Source organism: Carettochelys insculpta, chromosome 4 (assembly GCF_033958435.1).
Source record: "Carettochelys insculpta isolate YL-2023 chromosome 4, ASM3395843v1, whole genome shotgun sequence".
NCBI classification, from domain to species: Eukaryota; Metazoa; Chordata; order Testudines; family Carettochelyidae; genus Carettochelys; species Carettochelys insculpta.
Genome location: NC_134140.1, coordinates 17,802,387 through 17,829,863, shown reverse-complemented (window position 1 = coordinate 17,829,863; position 27,477 = coordinate 17,802,387). Strand labels below are relative to the sequence as shown.

The 27,477-nt window shown below is 42.8% G+C and overlaps 1 protein-coding gene across 6 annotated transcripts in view; it reads right to left on the bottom strand.

The window, feature by feature from the left end:
• FGFR3 (fibroblast growth factor receptor 3) overlaps nt 1–27,477 on the bottom strand; it is a 78,429-nt gene that overhangs the window by 44,576 nt on the left and 6,376 nt on the right. For all 6 annotated transcript variants that reach the window (XM_074992323.1, XM_074992324.1, XM_074992326.1 and 3 more), the window contains exon 3: nt 3,625–3,888. In XM_074992323.1, the coding sequence (XP_074848424.1) occupies nt 3,625–3,888 (264 nt within the window). The remainder of the gene's footprint in view (nt 1–3,624; nt 3,889–27,477) is intronic.

Here is a 27,477-nt window from a genome sequence, read left to right as displayed (position 1 = left end):
GCTAAGTGACCACAAAGTTCAGCTGCACAGGAGCAAACTAGTTAGTAAAAAAGCCAAGAAGTTAAGAGCAGAAGAGAGCTGTGCAGTCAACCCTTTTAGCGACAGAGGGAGAAATCCAGAGGGCAGAGAAAGAATGAAAACTGGGACCTTAGCCCTGAAAGAAGGATCAACCCAGGGAAGTTGTGGGAAACAAAGGTTGAAAGAAACTGGGTTAGGAAGACGCCCAGGGAAAAAGCGGCACAGGGAACTGTGCAAACCACGGCTACCAACTATAGCTACCAGTACAGAGGTGAGAGCCTGAGTTCCCCGAGAGCCACTGGCAAAGCAACATGAGCAGCACAGTGGCCAGAGACCCGACACCAGATCTAGGAACTGTTGAACTCTCTTACCCTGGAAAGGAAATACATTAACATGGTCATGTGGCCCTCCTGGGTAATCTAATGAGGGCCTGCAAAGACCATGGAGAAGGAATCTCTTTCTCAAAAGAAACACTAGGTACCATTTACAGGTGGAACCTCTCTAGTTTGGCACTCATGGGACCTGAGCAGTGCCGAACGAGAGAATTTGCCAGACCACAAGAAGTCAGTACTGTCTAGTGGCATTACCAACACTTCCACTGCTTACTGAGTTCTTAGAAGACATTTAGGGATAAATTACAGCTAAACAACAGCACAGAACGCTGACAGCCAGGACTTGTGGCTGTCAAGAAACTTTATGGGACCACGGAAAACTTGGCCACTCCCATGAAAAGTGGTCATCCAGATAACTAAAATCATGACAGATTAGAAAAGTTGCTGGAAGAGCACGTGCTGGATTAGAGGTTCAACCTGCTGTAAATGGAGATTTTTGATACACTTCAACAAATTTAAAGAACTTATTTAATGCTCGGTAACAGAGTAAACTTCAGTTTGTTACTACCAATTCCAGTATAACTCAGAATAATTATGGTGCATAGTCTTAGTGAACAAACATTTAGCTACCTAAGGAATTTTAACCAACCACTGAGGTTACTTTTAAAATGCAGGAATGTAAACCCCACTCTCAGATTACAATCTCTCTCTTGGAACTGAACACTAAGCGATCAGTAATAATTATGAAGAAACATAAGAGAATATAACAGGCGCCACTAGTGCCACCCAATGCAAAGGCTTCAAAGTTTAAAACAAATATGGCTGACAGCTAAAACTGAAACGTCCGCATTAGCAGCGCTTTGGTGGTAATGACACTGAGCGAACAGAATCAAAGATGCATAACACTGGCAGAATGGTGGTTCAGATTACTCACTTGCTCTCAAGCGGTGATTAGGTATTATTAGCCAAGGAGAAAAACACAGGGGCTTAAAACTTTTGAAAGCATGAGATTATCAGTCTTCCCACTACTGAAAACAATTTCTCACTTTACCACTTTTTGGTCTGACAGCTGTTGCACTTGAATGGGTAGCCAGCTGCCCTTTCCTGCCTCTGGGTTTCCCTTAAACTCTAAAACATTTTAATGTCACTTAGAAATGTTTGTATCTCTTTTTTTTTTTTTTTTTTTTGACATTCCCTATTCCCAATAACTGTACCTAGTCAAAGAAAATGTTCAAAGAGCCAAATACTTCTTTAACCATGTAATCAATATGACCCTGAAACATTCACAGCAATCTCCAATAATGTTTAATTAAAAGCAGATGTTTGTCAAGATTCACTGCAAATGTCTTTTTTTCCTTAAACAATTTGGATTTCATCATTTGTACGATGTTCAACTGGGGCTGAAAGACCTCTGTAATGGGACAGCCTATGTCTCCAGATGACATGCTTGGTTATCATTATGGGTGCAGTGGAAGAGTGACTTTGTACTGTAAAAGATAATGAGTGTCCAATTTAAGACATGCAGTTTAACATCCACAAAAAGGTATTTTAGGCACCTCAATACTTGTGAGGATCTCAGCCCAAAACCTAGTTTACTGATATGCATAGCACTGAACTCCAAAAGGAAGTAAATGGAGAAAAAGGCACCTGGAACCTAGGCTATCCAAAAACAGCAAAGACTTTGAAAATCAGGCCTTTATCCAGGGCTTCTCAAACTGGGGGAAGGGGGACAATGACCTCTTGGGAAGGGCTACAAATTTATGACAGGGGAAAGGTTTGAGAGATGTAAGCTCTAGCCCCAGACATCACTTTTCCTTCAGCATTTAATAGCGTTAAATATTTTTTAAAAATGTGTTTTTAATTTATAAGGGTGAAGGGGGCTTCACACGCAGAGGCATATTGTGTGAAATAGGGACACCTATAGGAAAATTGGAGAACCCCTGCTTTAATCTATTTAATCAGGACTATCACCAGCTAAGTGCACTCATGTTTATCCAACCATACATCCGGCAGTTTTAGCTAATTATTAAGTAAATACGTGTCAGAACACCATATTCTGGTGCCCTGGAGTTCAATAACCTATGTTTGGAGCAGTTTATGGTCATCCAGCCCTAATTACCCTGATCATGAAAAAGAGGCTAGGCAAATGACAGTAGCTGTTTCATTAATCCACAGTTGTTTGAGAGTTTTCCTATGTTCTATTTATTGCCACTGAAAACCAAAGGCCCATTTCCACTAGAACGAGGTGGACACGCTGCACATATTTGAGGCCTGTATCCTGGATGTTATCCCAGACTCTACGGGAAGCTTCCAAGTGGAAACAACTGGGACGAGGAAGAGAGGGCACCCATGAGACATGTTATGAAAAGTCCATACTGGGAAAGGCCAAGCAGTCCATCACTGCACTGTGGAGCAGACAGAAGCAGCAGCTAATATCAGAGGGATGACAGGGGCCAGAGGAAAGAAGAGGTACCTTTTTAACAGCAATAGTAACCAACCACTGGAACAATTTACCCATGCCCGGGGTGGAGTCTCCATCATGGACAACTTTTTAAAATCAAGACTGGATGTTTGTCTAAAAAATAAGTTCTTGGAAGTATTTTGGGAAACTCCTGGGGCCTGTGTTAGACAAGAGGCCAGATTAGGTTATCGCCATGTCCCTTCTAACTTTAGTATCCGTGGCACTCTGTTTTTCTACCCTTGTGCCAACATGAGTGCAAGGAGGATGCAGTGAGTAATGATAAATGCCGTAGTCTAAGATTAAATCCCAGACTCCCAATGGATTGTGTACAAAAATGACATTTCTGAAATGAATCCACAAAAAAACATGTCTTGTGATGAGAGAGGAAGTACTGTTTAACACCGAGAGCCAGAACTGGAGTCAGTGGTACTAAGAGTACTAGTAGTACTCCTGCATTCAATTCCTGACTTTGCCATTGACATATTCTCTGACCCTGACAAAAAGTCCCTTCCCCTCTGTAAACCCACATTTTCCCCATCCATAAAATACCCCAAGGGGATGTGTGCATCATTTAAGGGGCTTTACCAAGTAATGAGAATTAAACATCTATAAGCATTCACGGGGATAATTCTGTAAAACATGCTCCTTTGAGAGTCTCTGGCACTCATTACAGAAAAGCGATTTGACTTCTGCCTGTTTTGACTTTTCTAGAAAGAGAGTTCATGTAGAAGCCAGAAGACTGCAGAACACCAGCCAAGTGGGACATCTGTAGAAGCAGAAATAAAAAATGTTTTTGGCATTCTGAGCACTCACCTGTTACTCTGATTGTAAAGTTACCCAGAACCTCACTGGAGTGCCGTGGCTTGCAACTGTACAGCCCAGAGTCGTCATATGACACATTGATTATCTTCAACAGTTTCTGTCCAATATGAGTTCTGTTGGTAGGTGTAATCCCAATACCATCTTTGAACCAGAACACTGACATAGAAGAACCGTGGGTGTTGCAAGAAAGTTCAATGGTATCTCCACTTCCAAACACCAACTCCTCCAGAAAGGCGGTCTCGCTCCCCAGATATTCTGTTATGGAAAAGAAAATGAATAACTAAACAAACAAGACAGGCATCAAACAATGGTCAAAGTCCCTAGCATGACTGATGACAACACATAAGGCTCCAGTACCCTGGCTAATCTCATGCAAATAGTAACCAAGAGATGAAAACTGCAGAAATGCCATCAACTGGTGACAAGCAGTGGTTTGCTTTGCCCAGATAACAGCATTCAGTACTGTACAGGTGCTGTTTAGAGCAAGTGCTTTCGTAACAGCTTGCTTAGAACTACTGACTTGGCACCATACCCTGCTTGCTTTACTCCCTTTGAGTTGAGTCAATGAAGTGAATGGAATTCAAGGAAAGTTGCAGCAGTAAAACAGCGGGAGCCATCAGCGAAATAAAAGATTCTGGAATTAGTGCTGCCTGGTTCACAATTTGTTCCCTAGAGTCCCATGTTGCAATATCATTTCAGCCAACAGGACTGAAGCAGGACTAGGCAGGATTGGGCCTTTTTTCTTTTTAAAAAAAAAATCCCCCAAAAGATAAATAGCTCATGACTGAGGATGATTTTGGCTCTCTTATTGGTGTATCTTATGGCAAATGGATAACCCAAGGGACATCAATAGCTACAATGAAATCCTGACCCCACTGAAGTCAATGTCGAACTCCCACAGCCTGCAAAAAGGGCAAGATTTCACCCCTTGCGCTGATGTATGATTTTCACTTCAAAGCACTTTATACACTGCTGTATTTCTCTTACCACTCAACCCCCCCATGTGTCCTGTCTCAAAGGGGATCTCCACAATATGTTACCTAAGCTCCACTCCTGCTGTTGTGCTTTGCCCATAACTTCTAGGCTATGTCTACACTAACCCCAAACTTCGAAATGGCCATTCTGAAGTTTACTGATGAAGCGCTGAAATACATATTCAGTGCCTCGTTAGCATGCGGGCGGCCGCGGCACTTCGAAATTGACGCAGCTCGCCGCCGCGTGGCTCGTCCCGATGGGGCTCCTTTCCAAAAGGACTCTGCCTACTTCAAAGTCCCCTTATTCCTATGAGCAGATAGGAATAAGGGGACTTTGAAGTAGGCGGGGTCCTTTCGAAAAGGAGCCCCGTCAGAAAGAGCCGCGTCAATTTCGAAGTGCCGCAGCCGCCCGCATGCTAATGAGGCGCTGAATATGTATTTCAGAGCTTCATCAGTAAACTTCGGAATGGCCATTTCGAAGTTTGGGGCTAGTGCAGATACGGCCCTAGGGATGTAAAATACCATTTAATTTGTTAACTGGTTAACCAATTAAATGGGGGGGAGGGGGAGAAAGGGGTGCCCCTCACAGATGAGGGCTGCTCTGCAGTTATCTCCAGGGCTGGAGTAGTCCCTTGCCCAGGGCAAGCTGCTCCAGCCCTACTCATTAACTGTCACCAGTAAGCCTCATCCATTTAGGGTTAGGCCTATGAATTAACTGTTTAACCGTTAACATCCCTAAAGAGCTTCCCACCCCCACCCCTTGTCAGACTTTATACCTGCCCACCTGTTGATCTTCCTGCAAACAGGAAGGCAGTGCCCCCACCCCCCACCCTCAAAACCAAACCACCAGAAATGCAATCATGCACACAGGGTGTCATTGTACAGCTTGGCTTCTGGCAGGGTTACAGAGGCTGTCTGTACTTCTTCTGGAGGCAGGAAAAAAGCCAAAAAAAGTGGCCAAAATGTGGAATAGCCTACAGAATGCTGTACCTGCTGGGTGGGCTGGGACAAACAAGTCCCTGACCTTTAGAGCTCATGGTCCAGTGTCCCAACCCTAGCCCTAACCCTAGTCCCCTGAGAGGTCCTGCACAGATTTCAATTGGGTTACTCAGGTGTGCAATGCTTTGGCCCTTGCTGTGGCATACTTTACAGGGCAGAACACACACAGACTCGCGTATAGTTAGTACCACTGGAATGCTTTCATGGAACACTTCGTTCTTAAAGGAGACTGGTTCAGGAATGAGGCAGCGTGATGGTGCACACAGAATGGGTGCTGTACACTCCAGGAGAGAAGACTGGGTGCAGCACAAGGGCAAGAGGAGTTTTAAAAGTGAACAGACCCATTCAATAGCTTCAAAATTAGCAACTTCATTCAGAATGGAGCAGAACTGCACCTCTCCAGCCAGCCAGGAGCTGCACGGGCTGAGTACCAGCTCCTTCCTTTTTTTTTTAAACAAAAAGGCTCTGGTTTTACACAAGAAGGTGACAAGACAAAGGAAGTTAGAAGCTGAGTGGTTTCCTAGTGGTGTTTAACTTTCATCCATTTTAACAAGTTATACCCCCCACCACACCCAAGAATGCAATTTTAGGGGCTGATTTCACACTGGTACTGATTTTATACAAGTGCAGCTATTTACTTCAAGAGAGTTACTCTCCATTCACATTGGTTAATGAGAAGAATCAGTACACTGCCAGTGAACCTCAAAGCAAAACTCCGGTCCTGCTGAAGTCAACTGCAACACTCTGACTTTACTGGAACCAGGATTCCCCACTCCATCATTCAAAGGTGGGTCCAAACCCATTACTCAAATACACCTTAAATTTGGCTCCGCCACGCACTTGAATATTCAACCTGGAAGTGCTGCTGAGTTGTTTTATTGAAATTGTAGGTCAAGTGTCTCATATTCCTATCTTCTCTATAGGCTCTGCACTCAGAATACCTCCCCACGAGGCACGTGGGTATCCACTTCCGAAGAGGGAGAGCACACACCAAAGAATCATAGAACTGGAAGGAACCAGGTCATCAAGTCCAGCCCCCTGCATTCATGGTTGGACCAAGCACCATCTGGACAACTCCTGACAGGTGTTTGTCTAGCCTGCTCTTAAATATCACTAAAGATGGAGATTCCACAACCTCCCTAAGCAATTTATTCCAGTGCTTACCTACCCTGACAGTTAGGAAGTCTTTTCTGGCGCTCAACCTAAATCTTCCTTGCTACAGTTTAAGCCAATTTTTCCTTGTCCTATCCTCAGGAGTTAAGGAAAATAATTTTGCCCATCTTGTAACAGCCTCTTAGGTACTTAGCTCTTATGTCCCTCTCAGTCTTTTCTTTTAATGACTAAAGAAACCCAGTTCTTTCAATCTTCCCTCATTGGTCATGTTTTCTAGACCTTTAATAATTTTTGTTGCTCTTCTCTGGGCCATCTCCAGTTTGTCCACATCTTTCCTGAAATGTGGCATCCTAAAATCATGAGTGTCCTTGGCCAGAGCTTGTCAAGGGGGTTGTAATCCTGGCTAGGAGCCTGGCCCAAAGAGAACAGGAACGTGAGACAACTGAACTAGAATCCCCAAGGGACATTGCAGCAATATTCACAACTGAAATGTTTTGCTTCTGAAGTGTTCGATTTCTGGATGAAAAAGCTAAATCTCTCTGAAGAAACCACATACTTTGCATGAAAACTTTTGTCAAAAACCCAGTTTCCCCTTTTAACTAACGATTTTGAGGAGCTACTCCTCACTGACGTCAGATCAGCGAGATCCCTGGGTGGAATACAGCTGAGGAAAAGACACACTACTAGCCACTTACAGATGGCTTTTCCATTTTAGCTGTGCATTTGCTTGGTTTTGCTGGTTTGCACCACAGCCTGTGTATTACTTCAACAGTGCAAACTTCTGGCCTGCAATCTGAGGACCTCATATATAGCCTCACACTTGCAAGCCTGAGTACTGTTCTTTATTGACCTTGATAGAAGCTCTTGCTAATTTAATCAATTAGAAAACTAACCCCATGCAGCCCACACAAGTCACCCATATAAAATACACGGCTCTACCCAAGTTGTTTGGCAAATGATCAAGACTTGTATATTTTGGCTTTTGTAGCATAAACTGACCAAACAGGAACAAGCCCAGACTAAATGCAAACTGCAGTGAATGGAACAACCATTTAAAAATAAGTTTCCCTTTTAAAGCCATAATGAAACTGTTTCATGACAAAGTGACAAACTATTTTTACAAAAGCCATTTGGGGGTTACTGTAATAAAGGACATTTACTCTGTACTTTGGACAGGCAACAGCTGAGGCCTCTGCTGTGGCCTCAAAACCATCATCTGTCATTTCTGACAGCACTGTTTTCAGGAGGCAGCCTACAGTGCTGCCTAACAGATCTCACCTGAGTTATTTAGCTGCATAGAGCCATTTTCATCCGTATGGACAATGGAAAATAAGACAGGTCTGGTTTTCTAGCCTCCTTTTCTAGTTCTCATAGACTCAGACTTTAAAGCCAAAAGGGATCATCTATCAGTCTGATGTCCTGCTGGTTTCAAGCGACTGAACCTCATTCCTGTAGCAGAACCTCTGGATGAATTACTGAAGTTCTCAAATCATGGTTTGAAGATGTAGTGTTTAACACGCTAGCCACTGGATACACATGGCTATTTCACTGGTTGAGAGTGGACAGTTGGTTTGAACAATAAATATGTTTTCCAAATAATGCGGCTAGTTTGCTATAGCAGTCATCACTACAGTGGCTACTGCTTCAGGACTTGTTGGGACAACGCAGGTTTAAACACTGAGTTACAGAGAATGCATCACAAACAACAGTTTAAACCTGCAAATGACCTGTGTTCCATGCTACTAAGGAAGGCAAAAAATACGTCCCTCTTCTCTCTCCTCTCCCCGCCTCCCCCCCGTTTTGGTCAATCTGACCTGGGAGAAAATTCCTTCCCAGCCCACATGTGGTCGTTAGTTACAATCTGAGCATGTGGCAAGATTCAACAATCAGACACTTAGTAAAGAATTTTCTGTAGCAACTCAGGAAGCCTCGCCTCACCCCACCCCAGCGTCACATCAGCAGAAGTTCAGAGTTATTTACCACTAGCAATTGCAGAACATGCCCGTATCGGTGGTTCTTTGGTGGTCTCTCTTGTGAAGTGTCTAGTATAACTCTGAGAGCTAACAAAATAGTTTCATGTCTGGGCTCACCAATCTCAAAGCATTGTCTACTGTTGTGTGCTATGATGGGAGGGCCTAGAAGTTCCAGTAATGACTGCAGCCTGACATGGTAAGAGTGACCACCTCTGCCACAAAGAGCTTACAACTGAAACAAGACAAGGGTGGGAGACTGGAAATGTTTCACGGATGAGACACGTATGGAGTGTTGATGGCCTATGATATACCGGAGGCAATTATCTATTCTAGTAGTCTCTTCTGGCCTTCAGATCAACAGTTTAGACAGAGCGACTTGCCCAAGATCAAATGGAAATTTATGAGTACAGCCAGAAAATGAATTCAGATTCCCTTAGTCCCAGTTCAGTGTCTTAATCACAAGACCATTCTCACTCCAAAGAGGATACCATGTTCAATGCACTTTATTTTAAAAACTTTCATGAACTATTTCTACGATAACTAGGTCAGAAAGCTCCTCCCCACTCCCAAAAGAAAAAAAAGATACACCTTAATTTGGGACCTAAATGACCTAACAGAGTCTCTTCAAAATCCACAGACAATTACAAATACTTTCAGAGATATAAATTATCACAAGGATTATGAGAGCTTATTATTGTCATTTGCCAACAGTGCTAGAATTAATGAGTATGACTCTAATAGGCTCTTGTAAAGAAGGAGGTAATTTAGGTTTTGGAGTCCCAAGATATGATTAAACTTCAACCATTTATTAGTTTATCCAAGGCCATAATGAATAGAGAATTACCAAGAGGCACTTGTAACGAAGATCAGCTCTTGTGGTAACGCAAGCCACTGCTAGGAAGAGCTTGTAGCTAACTTGTTAGAGAAAACATACAATTTTCAGACTGGTTAGAATAATAATAATAATAATAATAAAATAATTAATATAAAAGATCTACAAGAACTAATATAGAAATGCCTTCTATAATAGACAGCAACTCACTCAGCTCTTCCAAATGACTGTGTGCGCATTCATCTCTTTATTTGCTTGGCACCTCCATAGCAATAATTCACTTTTGGTGTGGTTTTCAGTTCCAGTGCTTAAGAGTATGCCAGTACCTCCATCAGATGTCTACTCCTCAAATGTATCAAAACTCATTTTGGGATGAAACTGAATTTTTTTTTTTTAAACTCATTCTGCTGTCTACTGTATTGAAGCAGTACACTTATTGACTTCTCTCTCTGCATCACGCACCTAACTGTCTAAACCCAACTATGATATTTTACAGGATTATTTTAAAGTTCATCTGTAACAAGGGACTAAGTAATTTTGTTATATAATTTTTAAATGGTTACTTTACTCTTTGAAAACTGGTCAAACAACATGTCAGATTTTAGTAAGCACAGTGTTAATTAAAAACACTATCTCACCCTTCCTTTTAATTCTACAGACAGAAGAAATTCTAAACTATATAATGAGGTAACATTTATTGTGTCAAATGCGCTGAGATAACATATTGAGTAAGAACAGTAGCATGTACAGCATGAGATCATCAACCTATTGAGTGTGCTATCCTGTTTTCAGAGGAAGGTCACACCATATAGTTCTTGACCAATAGTATGAAACTAAAAGAAAAGAAACATGTATGTCTCTACTTTAATTACCCATATCGTCACAGAATCTCTTCACCTCATAACTTGCAATAATCAACCTTACCACACCCCGAGAGGTAGGGAAGCATTGTCCCTATTTTACAGGCAGCAAAGCAAAGGCACAGAAAGATTCAATGAATTTCCCCACACTCACACAACAAGAGTATGTCAAAAGCAGGAGTAGAAAACAGATCCCTTGCATCTCAGCTCTTTTCCTCACCTACAAGACTATCCCTCTTCACTGGATCACCAGTTTCTTCCATCAGACTTGCAATGACTTCCTTTCTGTTCTGTGACTTAGTAGGGGGTCATAATTATCTGTCCTCACCACTCACTGACTCAATATACATATTTCAAACAGCCTCACTTCTCTGTGGCAAAATATCCAGGTGCCACACAACACGCACTTTCATCCTTCCGCATTCCACATCTTAGCTTCCCACATTCAAACTTCTCATGAATCAGGGGAGGAAATTTTTGTTCTAGAAGACACAGGTTAAAAAAATTCTGAATAGAAGGCATGCAAAGTTCTACCATTTCTTACAGTTTTTCTCATTTTCCTGACTGAAAGTGATTTATATCTTGTGGGGGGAAAGCTACATAGGTTGAACTTCATGTGCTCCTGCTGTAACTCCACCAAAGTCAAAGAAGTCACATTATAGAATATACAGATGGCTCCGTCAAGCAATGAGAGCACCGCACAGAGGCCCACTCAGCCCTCTGTGCCACATCAGACTTTGCCAGGTGGGTAACACAGAACTGATACAGCTAGCTCCTGTGCCTTCCCCAGCATACAGAACCCGCAAAGGTGGTGCCAGCAAGGGGATGTGGCCAGAGCACCACCTTGTTCTAGCCATCTCCAGCTGGCAGCTGATCCTACAACACTACCAAAAAAGTTTAGAGAAGCGCTGGCCAACTCCAGGATCAGGAAGCCGCAGACAGCTCTGACTCTCTCCCTATCCAGCCTAAGGCCAGACACAGCTGAGTGCTTAGTTTATGGGTTCTGATTCCAATCTCCTGGCCTAGGTCAAGAAAGTGACTCTGATTTTTATACTACTGTATAAAGAAAGAATAGAACCAAGCAAACTCTTGTGCCACCTAATTGTGCTCATGCTATTCTTCCGTCCTCCTCTTACTATAAACTCCCAGACCTACATAGGTTACGATCTAGCCATATTCTCCAATGCAGGGATATCCAAGGTTCTTGTCATTCAATGACAGAACTTGGACCTCTATGATCTGCCACCCCTTGGTATCTGACCAGTCCTGACAAAGAAGTTCACCAGACCAGGCATGGTCACCACCCACCTGTCTGGGCTCTTGCTGGATGCTGTCCCCACCATCCCCCCTCCCTGCCACTGGGTCAGCTGAGCTCCCAACCTTGGCCCCTCCTACCACTGGTCTCAGGGCCACCTGAGCTCTCTGATCCAGCAACATCCACCAGATCAGAGAGTCCTAGTTTTGAGAAGTTCAACCTGTCCAGGAGAACATGAGCACTATGTTGCCAAATTAGCATGGAGATAACAAATTGTTATGTTCCTATGTTATTATAAAGTTGGCAAGTGAAGCGTGTTACCCACATCACTGAACACTGAGAAGAAATGGAGCTGGCACCATACAGCAGCTCCCCATCCATGTTCAGACATAACATTAAAAGAGAGAAACACAAACAGAGGAGCAGCTGAAAGGAGAACAACAGGTTAATACTGAGGTTGTGGGACTGCTTGCTTTAAAAAACCTCATCAGTAAAGAGGTCCAGGGAATGACCTTGGCAGCGAGTGGGGAAGGTGTGAGCAGCAAACATCAAATACTGACGACATGTCACCAAACAATGTCATGACCACCTTATGCTACAGGGCTGTCCCACTAACCACAAAATCCCTCTGCGCCTAGCTGCTGTGATGCCAACTCGACTGTTTCCTCAATGCTCCCAACTGTTGGGGACAACATGGCTCAAACAGACTGTAACGAGATATTGGTATGGCTCTGGAGAGATCACATTACCTAGATTAGGTATGATACCATTTTAGCAGTGTGCCTTGTCAAAGATGGCATGACAGACTTAATATGATGGCTACACGTAAGTGCCAACATGTTTTAGGGATCAAATGATGAGTGTTAGATAGGAAAAAAAGTGGCTTTGCCTATGTAAGATCTTCAACAAAATGGAGGTGGGAGCAAAAGAAATCAATGCACAATTCTAGACCTTCATAGGTCATTTTCCCTGTGTCAGGCTGCAGCCAGGGTTGGCCCAAGAAAAAAGTGTCTTTGCTTTCGGAGAACACTCCCATCTGGGCTATTACACAAGGTAGGTATTCCCAATAGCTTTTCTGGCTAAACCAAAGATCAGTAGTTGTTCAGGAGTTCAGAAAAAATTCCAGCAAAAAATGGTTTGCTTCTTTCATAACAAAACTGTGCCACCTCTCAGTATCCTTAATCTGCTACCTCTTTTCAAGCTTTAAAATGCAAGACTCAGATCTTCAAGTGACAAAACACAAAATTTACAAAACTGGTTGCTTAGGTTATGCACCTACTGCCATTTACGGGGTCTGATTGTGACAGGCAACAAGAACAGGGGTTGGAGTTGCCAGACATCTTTGAAAGCCACAAGCATCTATAGTAAAACACTGAAGTTTCTGTGACTCAGGCCACACTGCTGCCTGACTGAAGTCAACAGTAACTCCCAGGTGCTTCACACTGTCGAAAAATTAAGTCATTTGTGTAGGTACTTAACTAGCAATCCAGAGGCCTGTCTGGAAGCCAAGTTTACAAACATGTGACCGTATTCTTTTGAATAAGCAATTTCATCTGTCAGCAGTAGTTTGTGGGGTTTTTTTTGTTGTTAAAAAAGCTTCAAATGAATTTCAAAACAACAGTGAGACATGCTGCAGTTCACAACAGTTTATCATTATGGGAGCCTTCCTACTTTGGAACTGTTACTGGCCTACGTTTCTCCCACAGAAGTCAATGTTCTTTTGCCTGAAAAAAGGGCAGATAGATTAACTGCCACCATGAGACCACAACAGGATTTAGAAAAACGTTAGTCCTCTTAAAAAAAGACTTAATTAAAAAACAAAGAATATTCAATTTAATCAAAATAAGCAGATTTTTTTCACTCAGTTGTATATTGTTGTTTTTAAAATTGAATCTATGGAAAAAAGTCAGTAGTCTTTAGATTGGATACAGTCATACTAATTTTGAAGGGTTTCTAGGACAGAAAAGCAGATGTTACAAATCTGCCTCATCTGAGCAACTGTTGACTCTCTGTTGTGCAAATCCTAATTTACATCTGTTTGAAAGGTTTCAGAGATTAAATGGCATTCAAGGAGTAATATTAACTTTTCTCTCTTCCTCCAATCCTCCTTTGAATGGATTTACTACTAGCAATTAGCTTTCTGTTTCATCAACCAAGTAGAAAACAGGATTCTTCTGGATTCTACAGTATTCTCTTTTAATGGAGTGTTTTCTTAAATTACCTCAGACACCAAGTCAGAAGAAATAAAATAGCGCATATAATTAATAACTACTGGCTTACTCTGGTTCAGATTTACTCTCTGTTCTCAAACTATCTAGTCAAACATGTATTTAGTTTAGTAAAATCAGACATCTAACAAGCTGGGAGCATTTAAGAATATACCCCTCGACAAAGAACATTGATGACGGTTGCATGCCCAGATTTGGGTTCTGTGTTTGTTTCTTAAAAGCAGTGAGCCACAGTGATTGGAGGGCTGTTCTTTAAATCTGATGCACTATATAGCTCAAATAAGTTTGCACTTGTTTCACAGGTGGCGCTTCTTAAATAGAACTCAAATTTGGGGGAAAAACAAAACAAAACAAAACCCACCAACACTGATTTTACAATACCCAGTCATGATTCAGAAGCACCTCCTAAGAAAAAGTCTGCCATATCCTCAACCTCTTAGGCAGAAGTCCTAAAGGGCTATATGGTATAAGGGAAGCGAGTATGGCTGAGACACCTGGACATGTCTGCATAGCAAACACATGGGATGTAGTGAAGTGCCCAGTTTACCTGAATCGTGCCTGCAGAAATAGTTGCTCTAAACAATCCATGAAATTACAAGACCAGCATGCAATGCACTGCCTTGCTCCAAGCAGAAGACTGATGGATCAGGATGGAACTCCATGTGCTGGGACATATAGCACTCATGGATTGAACTGCCCTATTAAAGAGTGTATTTTAGAACAGGGGTGGCCAAACTATTTATTCATTGGGCCACATGGCAATTTTTTACATGTTCCAGGGGCCAAACACAAAATAGTCCCAAACTCTCCACTCCCCAGCCTCAGGTTTAATCCCTCTCAGTCCCAATCTGTCCCCGCCCCCAGGCTTAACTCCTCTCAGCCCCAAATCTGCCCCCCCACCCACAGACTTAACCCCTCACAGCTGCAAACCCAGGATTAATTTACCTCACACATGAGCTCCACATGATGTCATCCCTCGTTGCACCTTCACCAGGCCGCCATCTTCTCCTCACCGTGACTGCATGGCTCTCCTTCCCAACCCCCAGCCCTCCTAATCCCTTCTCCCACGTACAGCATGCAGCTCTCTGCCCTGCTATACTGAGATAATGGGACTCAATTTAATTGGTTTAATGACTGGATCCCTCCTGCCAGCCATTAAACCAATTAAATTGAGTTCTACTCTTGCAGCGCGGCAGGGCAGGAGGAGGAGTGCGCAGCAGCAGCATCCAGAGCTGTAAAGGTCTCCATAAAGAACCATATGCAGCTTGGAGCCACACATCCAGCTTTCAAAAAGGCACCGCTGCTGGCTCTGTTGGTTGGATGAAAAGGCTCCATGGGTCACGTGTTGGCCTCCTGTTTTAGAACCTCCATGGGCCATGTGTGACTACTTGTCAAGGGTCACTAAGGAAAACCATTGCAGAGGCATGACAGTACCTTAGCATCCTGTATCAAACCTTGGCCATACCCACAACATCCTCATGCTCTTTGTCTGCCTAGCCCACACAGCTAGGTTATTGTGAAGGGTATTGGCTAGTCTCCTGGGAAGTTTTCTGTAAGATTCAGGCAATTTAAATGAACTAGTAGTAAACAAGGGGTAAGAGAGGGAGGGAAATGCAAGGATGTTTCCCCCTCAACTTGCTATAAAATCTCTCAAACAACATGTACATCCTCTTTATACAGGTAAATACCACAGAGCTTTAAAGACTATTTTGGGCTATGTTTGTTGTGTTCCCTCCCTTAACTCCTCCTACTCCTTCCAAAACAGTTCATCTCTCACATGCAGAGTTGTACCTGCCTCAGAGAGGTGTTTTGACAATTAGATAAGGTCTATATCTGAGTGCTCTGGATATGTCATGAGACAACCATTCACACAGTGCAAAGTTCAGCAGGCCCCAAGAGGGAAGTTGAGATTTAAGTTTTGTTTGAGGCAGTTCCTGAAACAGCTTCTTTTTCACTCCCAGTCAGGGCCAGCATGGGAGTTTATTAGCGATGCTTTATGGAGTCTGCTTTGAGATCACATGACATCAGGAAAATCTGCCATCAAGCTCCAACCTTTCCCCTTCGATTCACAGCTAAGCATATACCAAATCCCAGCTCCTCGGAGCTGCCTGGCACTTTTAATGTGTGCTCCTCTAATCTTCATTTAATGCAGGCAGCTGGCTGTAAATACTCCAGAACAATGAGTTTAATCCTAAGCATCCTGAAAGCCCCCTGCATCAAAAACAAAGTAAAATAAAAAGAACAGCCTCCTGACAGCAAGACGGAGAAACCTAAGTTATCCACTGGGCCAAAGGAGGCGAAAGACACAATAAGCTAAATTTTCTCTGGCTGGCTAATTAAAAACGGAAGCTACTACACTCTGGGGCCAGTGTTTGGGGATGGAGGGAGTTTTCATTCTATTCAAAAATGGGCTTCCAACTGGGACCATATTCACTCAGCATTAATTGTCATTCCAACTATGAGTGTCCTAGTTTCAAAATGAAAACTACTTTCTGGTGCAGCTAGTGAAAGCGAACACCAGTTTCAGTGCATTAAACAAAATTTATTGATTGAATTTTCCTACCCACTAAAACTGTAATAAGCATTAAACCTCAAAACTCCTAGCCCTGTTTCCTCACTCCACCTTCTCCTCCCTATAAAGAGGGAAACGCTTCTTTCTACAAACACTAAATCGTAATCTCCATGTAATTCTGACACTATCAATTGCCTTTAGTTCAGTTTTTGTTGATTTTTTTAAAATTATATACATTTAAAATATTAGGAATTGTAAAAGTTTCTGGTGCTTATTTTCATATATGCCATGAATGGTGTTTTGGAAGTAACACAAATCAATTTTCTTTCATTAAAAATTACCTTCTTGTAAAAACAATGAGAAGTCCTGTGGCTCTTTCTAGACTAACATATATTGGAGTATAAGCTTTCATGAGCAAAGACCCACTTTGTCAGATGCATCCAATACTTGTCTTCCTGTAATGATATCAGATGAGCACATTTCATAGTTCCTTATTTCTTAAGGGTGAGCACAGAGTGAAGTGTCTGGGGCTCAGATTCCTCTCTACTAGTTAGAATTGTGCAATGGAAAGAAAGAAATTACACAAATGTGGTGTATTTTCATTGTACGCTTACCAAACCAATGGCAAACTTCTCAAATTTAGGCGACTTAAGACCTAAATCCCCATCTAAAATTAGTTGCTTGATTTTTATAAAGGTGCTGAATCCATTGAATTCAATGGAACCTGTGTCTGCTCAACAGCTTTCAAAACCACACCAGTTATTTCAATGCTAAGGGCAGGATTTCAGCGCTAAGCTCCCTGCTTGAAAAGCTTGTCTGTAGTCCCCAGTTACCCCTCCTTTGGGTTTCACTGTTTTATCCATTTTAACTTACTTAAGTGAGCCACTACAGAGATGGGTTTTAAAAAGCACATATAGCTGTGAGGAGGCAACATTGTAGCCACTGCAAAGCTTTGCTCTCATTTCTCTCAGCTTTAAAAAAAGCTTTCTGACACCGTATACAAAAAGTGGGCGTTCTGAAGTTCTCTTTCCTCTCTCTCAGAAAAACCACTAAAGGGAGTAAAGAGCTCCAAATTCAATACTCTGTTCAATTGGGCTCCAGATATTTTGCAGCTTGTCTGATTTTTTTTTTTTTTTTTTTTAAACACACATTTCTGTTTCTACCTTGCTGCGTTCAAATACAGTGCTAATGTCTGTTCCATCTCCCTGGTAGGAAATAAAGCCAGTTCTTTATTTTTACTCTGTCTATGAAGTTATACGAAACAGCAGTAGAAAACAAACCCTAAATTATCAGAACTTGTTGGCTTACTACATACAACACGCGCAAGTCCAACCAAATGCAACATTTGATCGTTTCCAGCAGTAGGGCATCAAGTTCAACAGAACTGATCTTTTAATGGTCTTGTGGAACTGTATCTATTACAGTGGGTTTCTCACAGCACGTAATGAATTAAGAGAGTGCAAGGAAATCATGCATGTCTCTGTTTCCACTCCTCTCAAAACAAAAATTTTAGTGTTACCAAATCACTCTCTTTCTGATCACAAATTGGTCCAAAATTCTGGAATCAACCTGGGTACATAAATATCAAGCTCAATTTTGCTTCTGTTCCAGACTACCTGAATGCTTCCGTAAGGAAACACACTCTCTACGACTGGTCATTTCCCATGTCTTGGAGTAAAAGAGAAGCCTGTTTGTTTTTGTGAGCTAAGAACATTTGTACATTGTTTTATAGAACTTCTGGACATATTTACTAACTCCCTTAGGTAATGACCCATTGCCACTTTCAGTCATGCTGTGTGATCTCCTGATTTTGCCAACCTTCTCCTTTCCCATGCCAAAGTTTGTCAAACCTTTCTCTATAAACCAAACAAACAAACCTCCCTTTCCATGCACACCCCCCCCCGCCACATGCGCCATAAAAACACTCCTGTGTGACAGCTGAGAATGAGCTCTCAGAGAACCTTCCTCCCCCCACCACATTAAAACAGGAATGAACAGATTACTTTTATTATGGTAGCACATAAACACTCCAAACAACAGACCGAAACATCACTGCACAGACACACAGTGAGTTGCAGTCCTGGCCCCCAAAACTTACAATCCTATGAACAAGACAAAGGGTGGGGTGGGGGAGAAAGTAGTATTGCTGTTCCCATTTTAATGATGGGCCACTAAGGCACAGAGACACTAAGCACTTTGCCCAACGCAGACGGGCCCATGAATTCTGAGCCTCAGGACAGAACAGTCAGTGGGCCCCTACACTTGCACTAGCCATGCCCACACGGATACGTCCACCTGATATTTGGCTTGTATCGGCTGGCATCCAACGAGCTGCCAGCGTCCCCACTGGGCACACTCCTCCAGCATGGCCAAGGCTTCCATGTGCCATCTACCTAACTGAACAAACCCAAAGACCCTTCCCCTACCCTCTCCCCAAGGCCCCACTGCCACTCACTGCCTTCTCCTCTCTCCACCACCGACTCACCCCCTCCCCACCCCAGTTCGCCACGCTGGGGTGCAGGGAGTCTGTGTGCTAGAGGGAGCGTGGGTTCTGGAAGGCAGTCAGGGTGCAGGAGAGGGCCAACGCGTACGTTGGGTGGCTCCCAAAGGCAACCCCCACACCATGCTGGCAGCAGCTCCCAGGCAGGAGAGCTGGGGGGGTCTTCATGTACCACTGCCCGCAGGCCCTGTCCCATCCCCCCACCCCGGAGCCCAATGGCTGCAGTTCCTAGCCACCGAGTGCTGCAGAGTCAGCACTTGGGACAGGGAAAGTGTGCAGAGACCACCTCCCATCCTGGGACTTCAGGGGCATGGTACCGGCCAATTCTGGGAGAGGTACAGTGTGAGGGCGAGTACAAAGCCTGCATTATCCCCACTGTGCTGCTGGTGGCATTGACTAGGAGATCCCCCACACCACCGTCAGCAAACCAGGCCCAACATCACACTGAGTGTCTAATAGAGCTGGAGCTCAGTCCAGACCTGCTGAGTTCCAGCACAGTTCTTCAACACAAAGGCCATTCTCGCTCACTGACAACTGAATATAGACTATGACTAGATTTTGTGGACTGGGCCAAGTCCCACTGCCCTCATCCAAGAAAAGCTCCCACTTACTTCCAGGGGATTTGTTTTGATCTTTTTTACATTAAAAGTATCTGCAGGCTCTGTCAGGTGGATTGGTACAGCGCACGTTTAGATATCTCTACTGGCTCCAAGTATTTTACCCTTCCTTCACATACAAGATGACTTATTGCTCACCCACGCTAGAAATATAACAGAGTACAGTTTCAGCATAATCAACATCTGTAGACTGGAAGTGATGTAATTATGCCAAAGTTTTAGATGGTCAAAAGACTGAGGCAACTACCAGAACATGGATAGATCCCGGCCATATTACAGCTCTGGGCCCTGATTCTGCACTTCTGAACCCTGCTGCAGCTTTATCATTGACCTAAGTAAGTACAGGACCAAACCCTATACCTGTGCTATAGATAGGTCAAGGACCAACTGTGCCGTTGCCATTGTCCTCAGCAATCATTATATTTGCATCAAAGATGTAGTCACTTGTTGGATGGAATCAACCTGAACACAACAATATGAAGAACTGATGTTTTTACCCAGGACAAAGAAATTGATTCATTTTATTTTTTTTCTTCTGGAACAGAAAAATAGCAGGTTCTGATCGTACTGTGGATTACTCCTTTGTTTACAGTGGCTTAATACACTGGGCTGTAAGCTGGTCATACCTCCAGGCTGTGACATGCTAAGTCTTCTGAGAACTTGGCTGGGAAAGCCTAGGATATTGCAGGGAATAGCATTCATGGTTCAATGGATGGCCTTACAAGTCCTTTCTGAACCAAGGGAGCATTTCTATGCTGCTGAATACATTCTTTTTCAGATGATATAAAACTAAGGTCCTGACCACCTGTGTGGAACGGCACATTGGCAGAGCAGTGTGTTAGCCTCACTTGCCAAACTCTAGGCTGATTAATGAAATTCTTTTTACCTGGTTTCCTCTTCCAATTCTATATGGATATATCACTTTAGCTATGTCTACACATGCATTCCTTCTTCAAAAAAGGAATGCAAACAAGGGAAATCAGAAATGTAAATGAGGTGCTGATTTACATATCACACTCATTTGCATAATCTCTTTTCAGAGGACAGTCTTTTGAAAGAAAAAAAGCAGTGTAGATGGGGTTCTTCAGAAAATAAACCCCCATCTTCGAAGGAACCCTTATTCCTATTCCCCCCCCCCTTTTTTCTTTTTTAAGGAAGAAGGGTTCTTTCGAAGATGGGGTTTATGTTTGAAAGAGTCCCAGCTACACTGCTTTTTTCCATCAGAAAGAATCTCTTCTGAAGAGATTATGCAAATGAAGCATGAAATATGTAAATCAATGCCTCATCTGCATTCCCAGTTTCCCTCATTTGCTTTCCTATTTCAAAGGAAGAATGCACGTGTAGATACAGTTTTTCCATCCTTAACTGTTGTGTGGTATTGCTCTGCATCATTAAAAGGCTGCTACTTTTTCACCCCACAGGTAGCTGTGCTCAAGCAAATGGTGAATTAATTTCTGTCAAGATTGTAGAGACTTGTGTAACTACAGCAGGACTGTCTACCCCCAATGAATAGTAAATTAAATATTTACGCATTTTTATGAATACCTAAAGAACGCTTCAGGCATTTTTGCCAGGACTAACACATTCCATCTTCTGTATTACCCTACTCTAAATGGCTCCTTGTAAGTAGGATCTGCGTCTGAGTCACATTCTGTAGCACCAAGCTCATGTGGCATAATTTCAGACAGACAATTCAATGTATTATTTGTATTGGGTTCTGCCAGAAGCCTCGACCCAAGTCAGAGCCCATTGGGAGAGGTACATTACAAATACATAGTACAAAGCAGTCCCTGCCCATAGTTGCCTTTGTTCCAAACAAACAACAAAAAGCAACAGAAAAGATGCGTTACCCTCATTGTAGATGCGTAACCTAGCTGGGGAGAAATCAAGTGGCTTGCCTAAGGTCTCACACACACAGATGGTCTGAGAGAGCTGGGAACGGAACCTAGGTCTAAGCCCTGCTTCAATGGACTTCATCACAAAGGCCCAGATAAACAAATGTATTCAAAATTATTAGGAAATGGAAGGCTAAATACCTTATGTATCTGGTCCTAAAATACCCCTTTCTTCACAAGACCAATATACCATACCAACCCCAATCCCTCTATTCAGCCATTGAGGCCAATCTCAACAAGCCATCTGCTTCACATCTAACTATCTGCTCTCTGTGGCTTCCCACCCACCCATGAAGAGCTCCTTGTCTGAGGTGATGAAGTAGCCCATGACTTCTTTCGGATTTCTTAAGACCAACATCTGCCACCATAACTATAAATAAAAGTGAGTCAAAGACTAATTTGCTTCTTCTCTAAGTAATACACACGTTGAAGTCATCGTACAAGTCAATAAACACATCCACGGACCCATGTCGTTTTTGTCTGGCTTATATGTGCATGTGGTTTAGCAGGGGAAAGATGCAAAACATTTTTGGGGACAGAGGTTTCACAGCTGGGGTTTCTTTTGGCTCTAGAGCCAAATAATGGTGCTATTGAATTCGATCAGTGGCCAAAAGAAATGGAAATAAAATCTTTCCTCCGTCTTGGGTCTTTCTGGAATCCCCATCTCCTCCTGCTGCCCCCTCCACTCCACATGCAGCAGCAGTTGGGGGAAGAAGAGGCAGCCCTCAAACTGCTCCCCTCCCTAAAATGCATTTGCCCAATGAATGTCTGAAGAGCTGAACGGGGACAGAGTTGAGGGTCATTCTCCTCTTCCCCCCACCCAAGAGTGTGGGCAAGCATCAGCTGCTAGACTTTTGAAACTGCTATCTTCCTAACCTGCTGCTCTGAGCAACAGACTGAAGATTTCAGCAAGGCAAGGATGCCCGCGCTCAGCTGACAGACTGTAGGTGATTCACTTGGAAGAAGAGAAAACCACACAGGGATTTTATGCAGTTCTTGCTAAGGTAAAACCTGGTCAAGATATTCAAATATAAAGGTCTCAGTGTGACTTGGTGAACAGAGCACGAGACCGAAATTCAGGAAATCTGGGATGTATTCTTGGCTGTGGTTTTTTGGGTGATCTTGGGCACCTCCTTTCTCTGTGCCTCAGTTTTCCCATCTGCAGAGTGGGGATAAAAATACTGACCACCTTTGTAAAATGCCTGGAGGTCTACTGATGAACAGTCTTATATAGTAAGTATAGGCCTGTAACTCCAAGCCAAACATACCTGTGGGGATGCAGAGAAATTTTTTTGGGGAAAAAAAATCCAGCCACTTATTTTGGAGCTTAATTATGGACTTCAAATGCCAAAAGCCAGGCACTTAATGAAAATTGTGACACTAATGTTTTAGGATTGACCTGGAACAAACGACCACTTCACATTTAGCCTTGACCCACTGGTTCTCAGAACAAGCTGAGTGATGTATTTCAGGGGGATGAGGCAAGCAATATTTGCTAATTTAAAAGAAAAAAAAAACTTTTTTGCAATCACAGAAAATTTGCCCCACTCCCTCTCTCATACTTACGGTTCTGCCTCTGTCAAAGGGAACTAATGGCAGACAGGCAGTGGTGTCAGGCCCCAGTGGTGTGTGAAGTGCTATTAGGCTTGTTAGTGGGAGTTCTGGGCCTCCATCCCTTTGGCTCATTTCTCCTGGCCACACCGTCTCCAGGGAATGATCGCCGCCACATTTTGCAAGAAAGAGGCTTTTTGAGTTTTCACTAAAAACACCTTTCATGAAAAGCTGCGGTCTGGGGGCAGGGAGGGGAAGAGGAACTGTGTGCTCACCCATAACAAACTGGCAAAAAAATACTGCATTCACTTTGTACATTAAGTGTTCTTCCAGATCTAACTGTGCTCAACAGCAAGGTTTTTTTTTTAAACTGCATTTATCAGCTAATTTATGCACCTTAGACTATCAACTCCTCCCAGTTAGTCACTAATCCCCAGCCTCAGTCTATTCAAATCATTAGTTCAAAGTGGAAGAAATTTTCTTAAAAACTTCATTCTTCTTTCATGAACTGCTGAAGGACAATTGTTTACTCTCAGCATATGCATTCCAAGGAAGAGAGAAATATGGTTTTCACTGGTTCAAAAGCAGGAATGCCAGCTACCAAAATAAGGTTCAAATCTTTTCTTGTAAATCCCCTGACTGCAAGCAAGACAGGAAGGACAAATCACACAGATAGGAAGCAGACGACACTGTGCCTAATTCCAGTTATTTCAACTAGGGACAGGTTCATAAAGGATTCGTCTTTAGGTACATATGCTACTGATCTGTGCTCTCTATTTTAATGCCAGTGCTTATCAATTTCTATTGAGCTATTTCTTTCCCCTTCATATTCTAGATTCATTCTCATGCTGTAATTCCACCACCTACTGCACTATTTTTTTTAAAACAGATCCAAATACTGGCTATAAACACATTTGTAATGGTGATCTATTTACTTAAGTTTATAAAAATCTGATTACTGATGACTTCATTGCCTTCTGCAAGCTCCAAATAAACAGTTAAGCTACATGCTGCTGAGAGGATTTCTAGTACTTGAGTCTCACCCTCCAAACTAAAAACAATAATTTCCAAAAATTCTCTTTGATACTCCTTCAGCCTGTTTGTCTGCTGGATTCCAGGGAACTCTCCTTGAAGGGTACGCAATGTACCAGAGCTTCACTATTGTATCTTAGTGTATTCTAGCAGGAGGCACAGAATGCCACCACATTCACAATCTTCTGTTCCTTATGCAAATTGGGGCAATGTTTTTCACATTCCAAATTCTGGTGAGACTGGCCTCCTGCCTTCCAGTATGTGGACTGCCAAAGAGCAGTCTGGGCCCCACCTCAATTACAGACCCCTGTGGTGGATTATTAACACTCTCTCTGGTGTATTGTGCTAACTTCAAATCACAGCAGAGGGTACTAATACCATGCGACATTGATATGATGGAAAGACACTGACATGAGAATCTTGCTAGTATGACAGTGACTAGCATTCTTATGACCCTATGATCTACACAGGCTTCAAGCCAACAGTTACTGCAGGGGAAAACAATATTTGCTACTTTGACAGAGGATTTGGCTTTGGCAGATTCAGAATGCAGCTAATTATGGGGGCTGTGCCAAGTCAACATCAGAATTATAAGAACAAAAAACAGTCACAAAACAAACACAGACACTGAAATCACAAAAAATCCTTTAAAATATTAAAGCACATTTCTGAAGAAATGGGAGTTCATGGAAGGATGGAGGATCAAAACAAAACACTAAAAGCAGACAGTAAAACAGAACAAAACCCATACACAAACTCACAGCTGGCCAGGCCAGGTTGAACCTCTCTTATCCGGCACCCTCAAGACCTAACCAGTACTGGAACACAGGAGGTCAATATTGTGTAGCATATTACCAATACTTCTATAGCTTTCTGGGCTCTTAGAAGACATTTAAGGCTGAATTGCAGCTAAACAACAGCACAGAACACTGAGATCCAGGAGTAGTGGCTGGAAACAAACTTTACAGGACCTCGGGAAACTTGGACACACCCATGGTAAGTGGTTGTGTGGCTAACCAAAACCATGCCAGATTACAGATGTTGCCAGACAAGAGAGTTCTAGATTAGAGAGGTTCAACCTGTATTATAAACAAATTCTTTGTGCTTGGTACAGTAAACAATTTTATATCTGGCATTCTACCATCCAGAACTCTCAAATAATGGGCATTTTAACTATAAGGAAATTTTAGTTACGTTTTCCATAAGTACAGTCTAGTGAAAGTAAATACAAATAAATGCAACAAATACAGGATAAGTTTACAGTGTATAATGCTACTGTTGTTGTCAAGTAAAGTACTTTCCATACATTTTTTGTTTGTTTCTTAATATCGAATCGTGTTTGTCTTTAGTGTTATGTACTGCTTGGTATCTCTCTCTATTATCCCGAATATTTGAATATCTGGCAACCTCCAAGTCCCAGGGCTGCTGGATATGAAAAGAGTTTACCGTACAATGTTTGGCTCATTAGAATCCTTTCCACGCAATCCCTGCTGGCTGCTCATGCCATAATCTGTTAAAAACTCAAGCCCATTCTCTTTACAAGTCAATGGGCACAGAATCAGGCCCTCACTTGTCATTTACAAGGCAGGGTTATAAGCTGCCAATATAGAAAGCTTCAAACCCCGTCGGTCCCGCAATGGAACAGACATGAACAGAGCCCTAGAGATTCTACAACCAAATGTTAAGATCCACGTAAAAAAATGACACTACATAGTTCTTTGGTGCAGTCAGCCAAATCCAGAGATCCCTACATTAAGATCAGTCTTTTCCCATAGATCTGCCCTCTACAAGCTACTAACCCTTCTGCATGAAACTGGTGTGTGTGCGCGCGCGCACGTGCAACCTCCACAGAAGCATTTCCCACTTTCTCTGGCTAGCTGCATATAGATCCCAACACTCATGTGGAAGGGATGCACATTATCCCTCCTCCACCTGTGTGGACCACACAGCAGAAAAGTAATAATATTTTCAGGCTGCATTACTCTGCCATGTTCTGGTCCAGCCTCTCACTGGTGAGAAAACCTCCCCATCCCATGAGCACTCTCAGGAGCAGCTGCTGGCTGGGAAAGTCTCGGGCCTTGTGGCAAGGGATGGGAGGGAGACGCAAATGGAACCTTGCTCCTTAGCAGAACTCAGGTGAGGCTGGGTGAGGGCAGGTGCACGCAGGTTCTCCCCTCCTCAGGCTACTCCTGAACTTGGTTCCTTTCAGAAAGATCCCCATTGACTTCAATGAGAGATAAAGTTTACTAGAGTGGGAAATCAAATAATCTGAGCAACCTAGTGTTTTCACAGCTCCCTGACTGCCTGTGGCCTCAACTCAAAATGCCTAGAGGATTTTTCACTCCCCTGGACAGAACTCTTCAGTGTAGACCATCCCTAAGCTAATCCCTAGAGTAGACAGTGAGTGCTTGGTCGACAGAAAAACTGTGGTCCACCTAGCCACTCCTCCCCGGCACTGCAGTGAGCATCTGCACTGAAGCATTTCACTGAATTATTGTGCTCAAACTGGGTGTACACTAGCTTCTATTCTTGGATCGGGAATGCATGTTACTCAACATTTGGAAGTATAAAATATGTTGAAACTGATCATCAAGGAACAGGGGTCTGAAGTCTTTGTCTTTTGAGTCTAAATTCCCAAAATGTCACAAAAGACCAGCATTTGCTGGTCCTCCTGTGAGTGGCTGAAAATGCCATAACATCTGACCTCCTTCAGGGAAAGAAAGAGAAAATAAAGACAGCCTGCCATATGCCAACTTGAAGTTTAAAGATCAGTATTCACTGGTGCAGTATTTCCTAGTTGACTTTGTGAACGTAACTTTGCAACACCCACGTGAACCAGAATTTACAGAACTTTGAACTTAAAAGGTATTAATTCTGTGACACACATCTGCTCCAAATAGAATCAAGTTCCCATTGCCTCCATGAACGAGCTAGATCCTTCACTACACTAATACTTGAAAAAGCCTTCCAGAATGCACTGCATTTAATGAGTTCTATAGCTTTTCCTGTTTTATTTTTTGAAACAAAACCCCCAAATCTCATACTAGATGCTGAGCTAGAGAAAATACCCTCACTTTCATACTAACCCAGTTCTTCTGAAACTATATCAGTTACTGGAGGAACGTTTCCTACTTTCAAATGTTCTGATTCTTGAATTTGGGACTGTGATATGTTATGCAACTTGAGACTCAAACAAATATAACACCTGCCTAGTCTCAGTATTTGTCGTTATAATAGTATTCCTTTAGATAGTTTATCAGAATAACAGGGCAGGTCTGATTACCTTTCTTACAGGTTACCTTACTGACTACCTTTCACATTTTAAATACCAAGTTTACCCAAGGTTTTACTCTGGTCTTATCTCCGAATTCTTGCTTGTTTTTGATATTACAGAAACTTCCTGGTTATCCAAGCCAAGAAGTTGGAGTTCTTTACTGGACAGCACATAACTAATACCGCATTCTCAGAAAGAAAGCAGCCCCTTCTTCACAGACACACAGCAC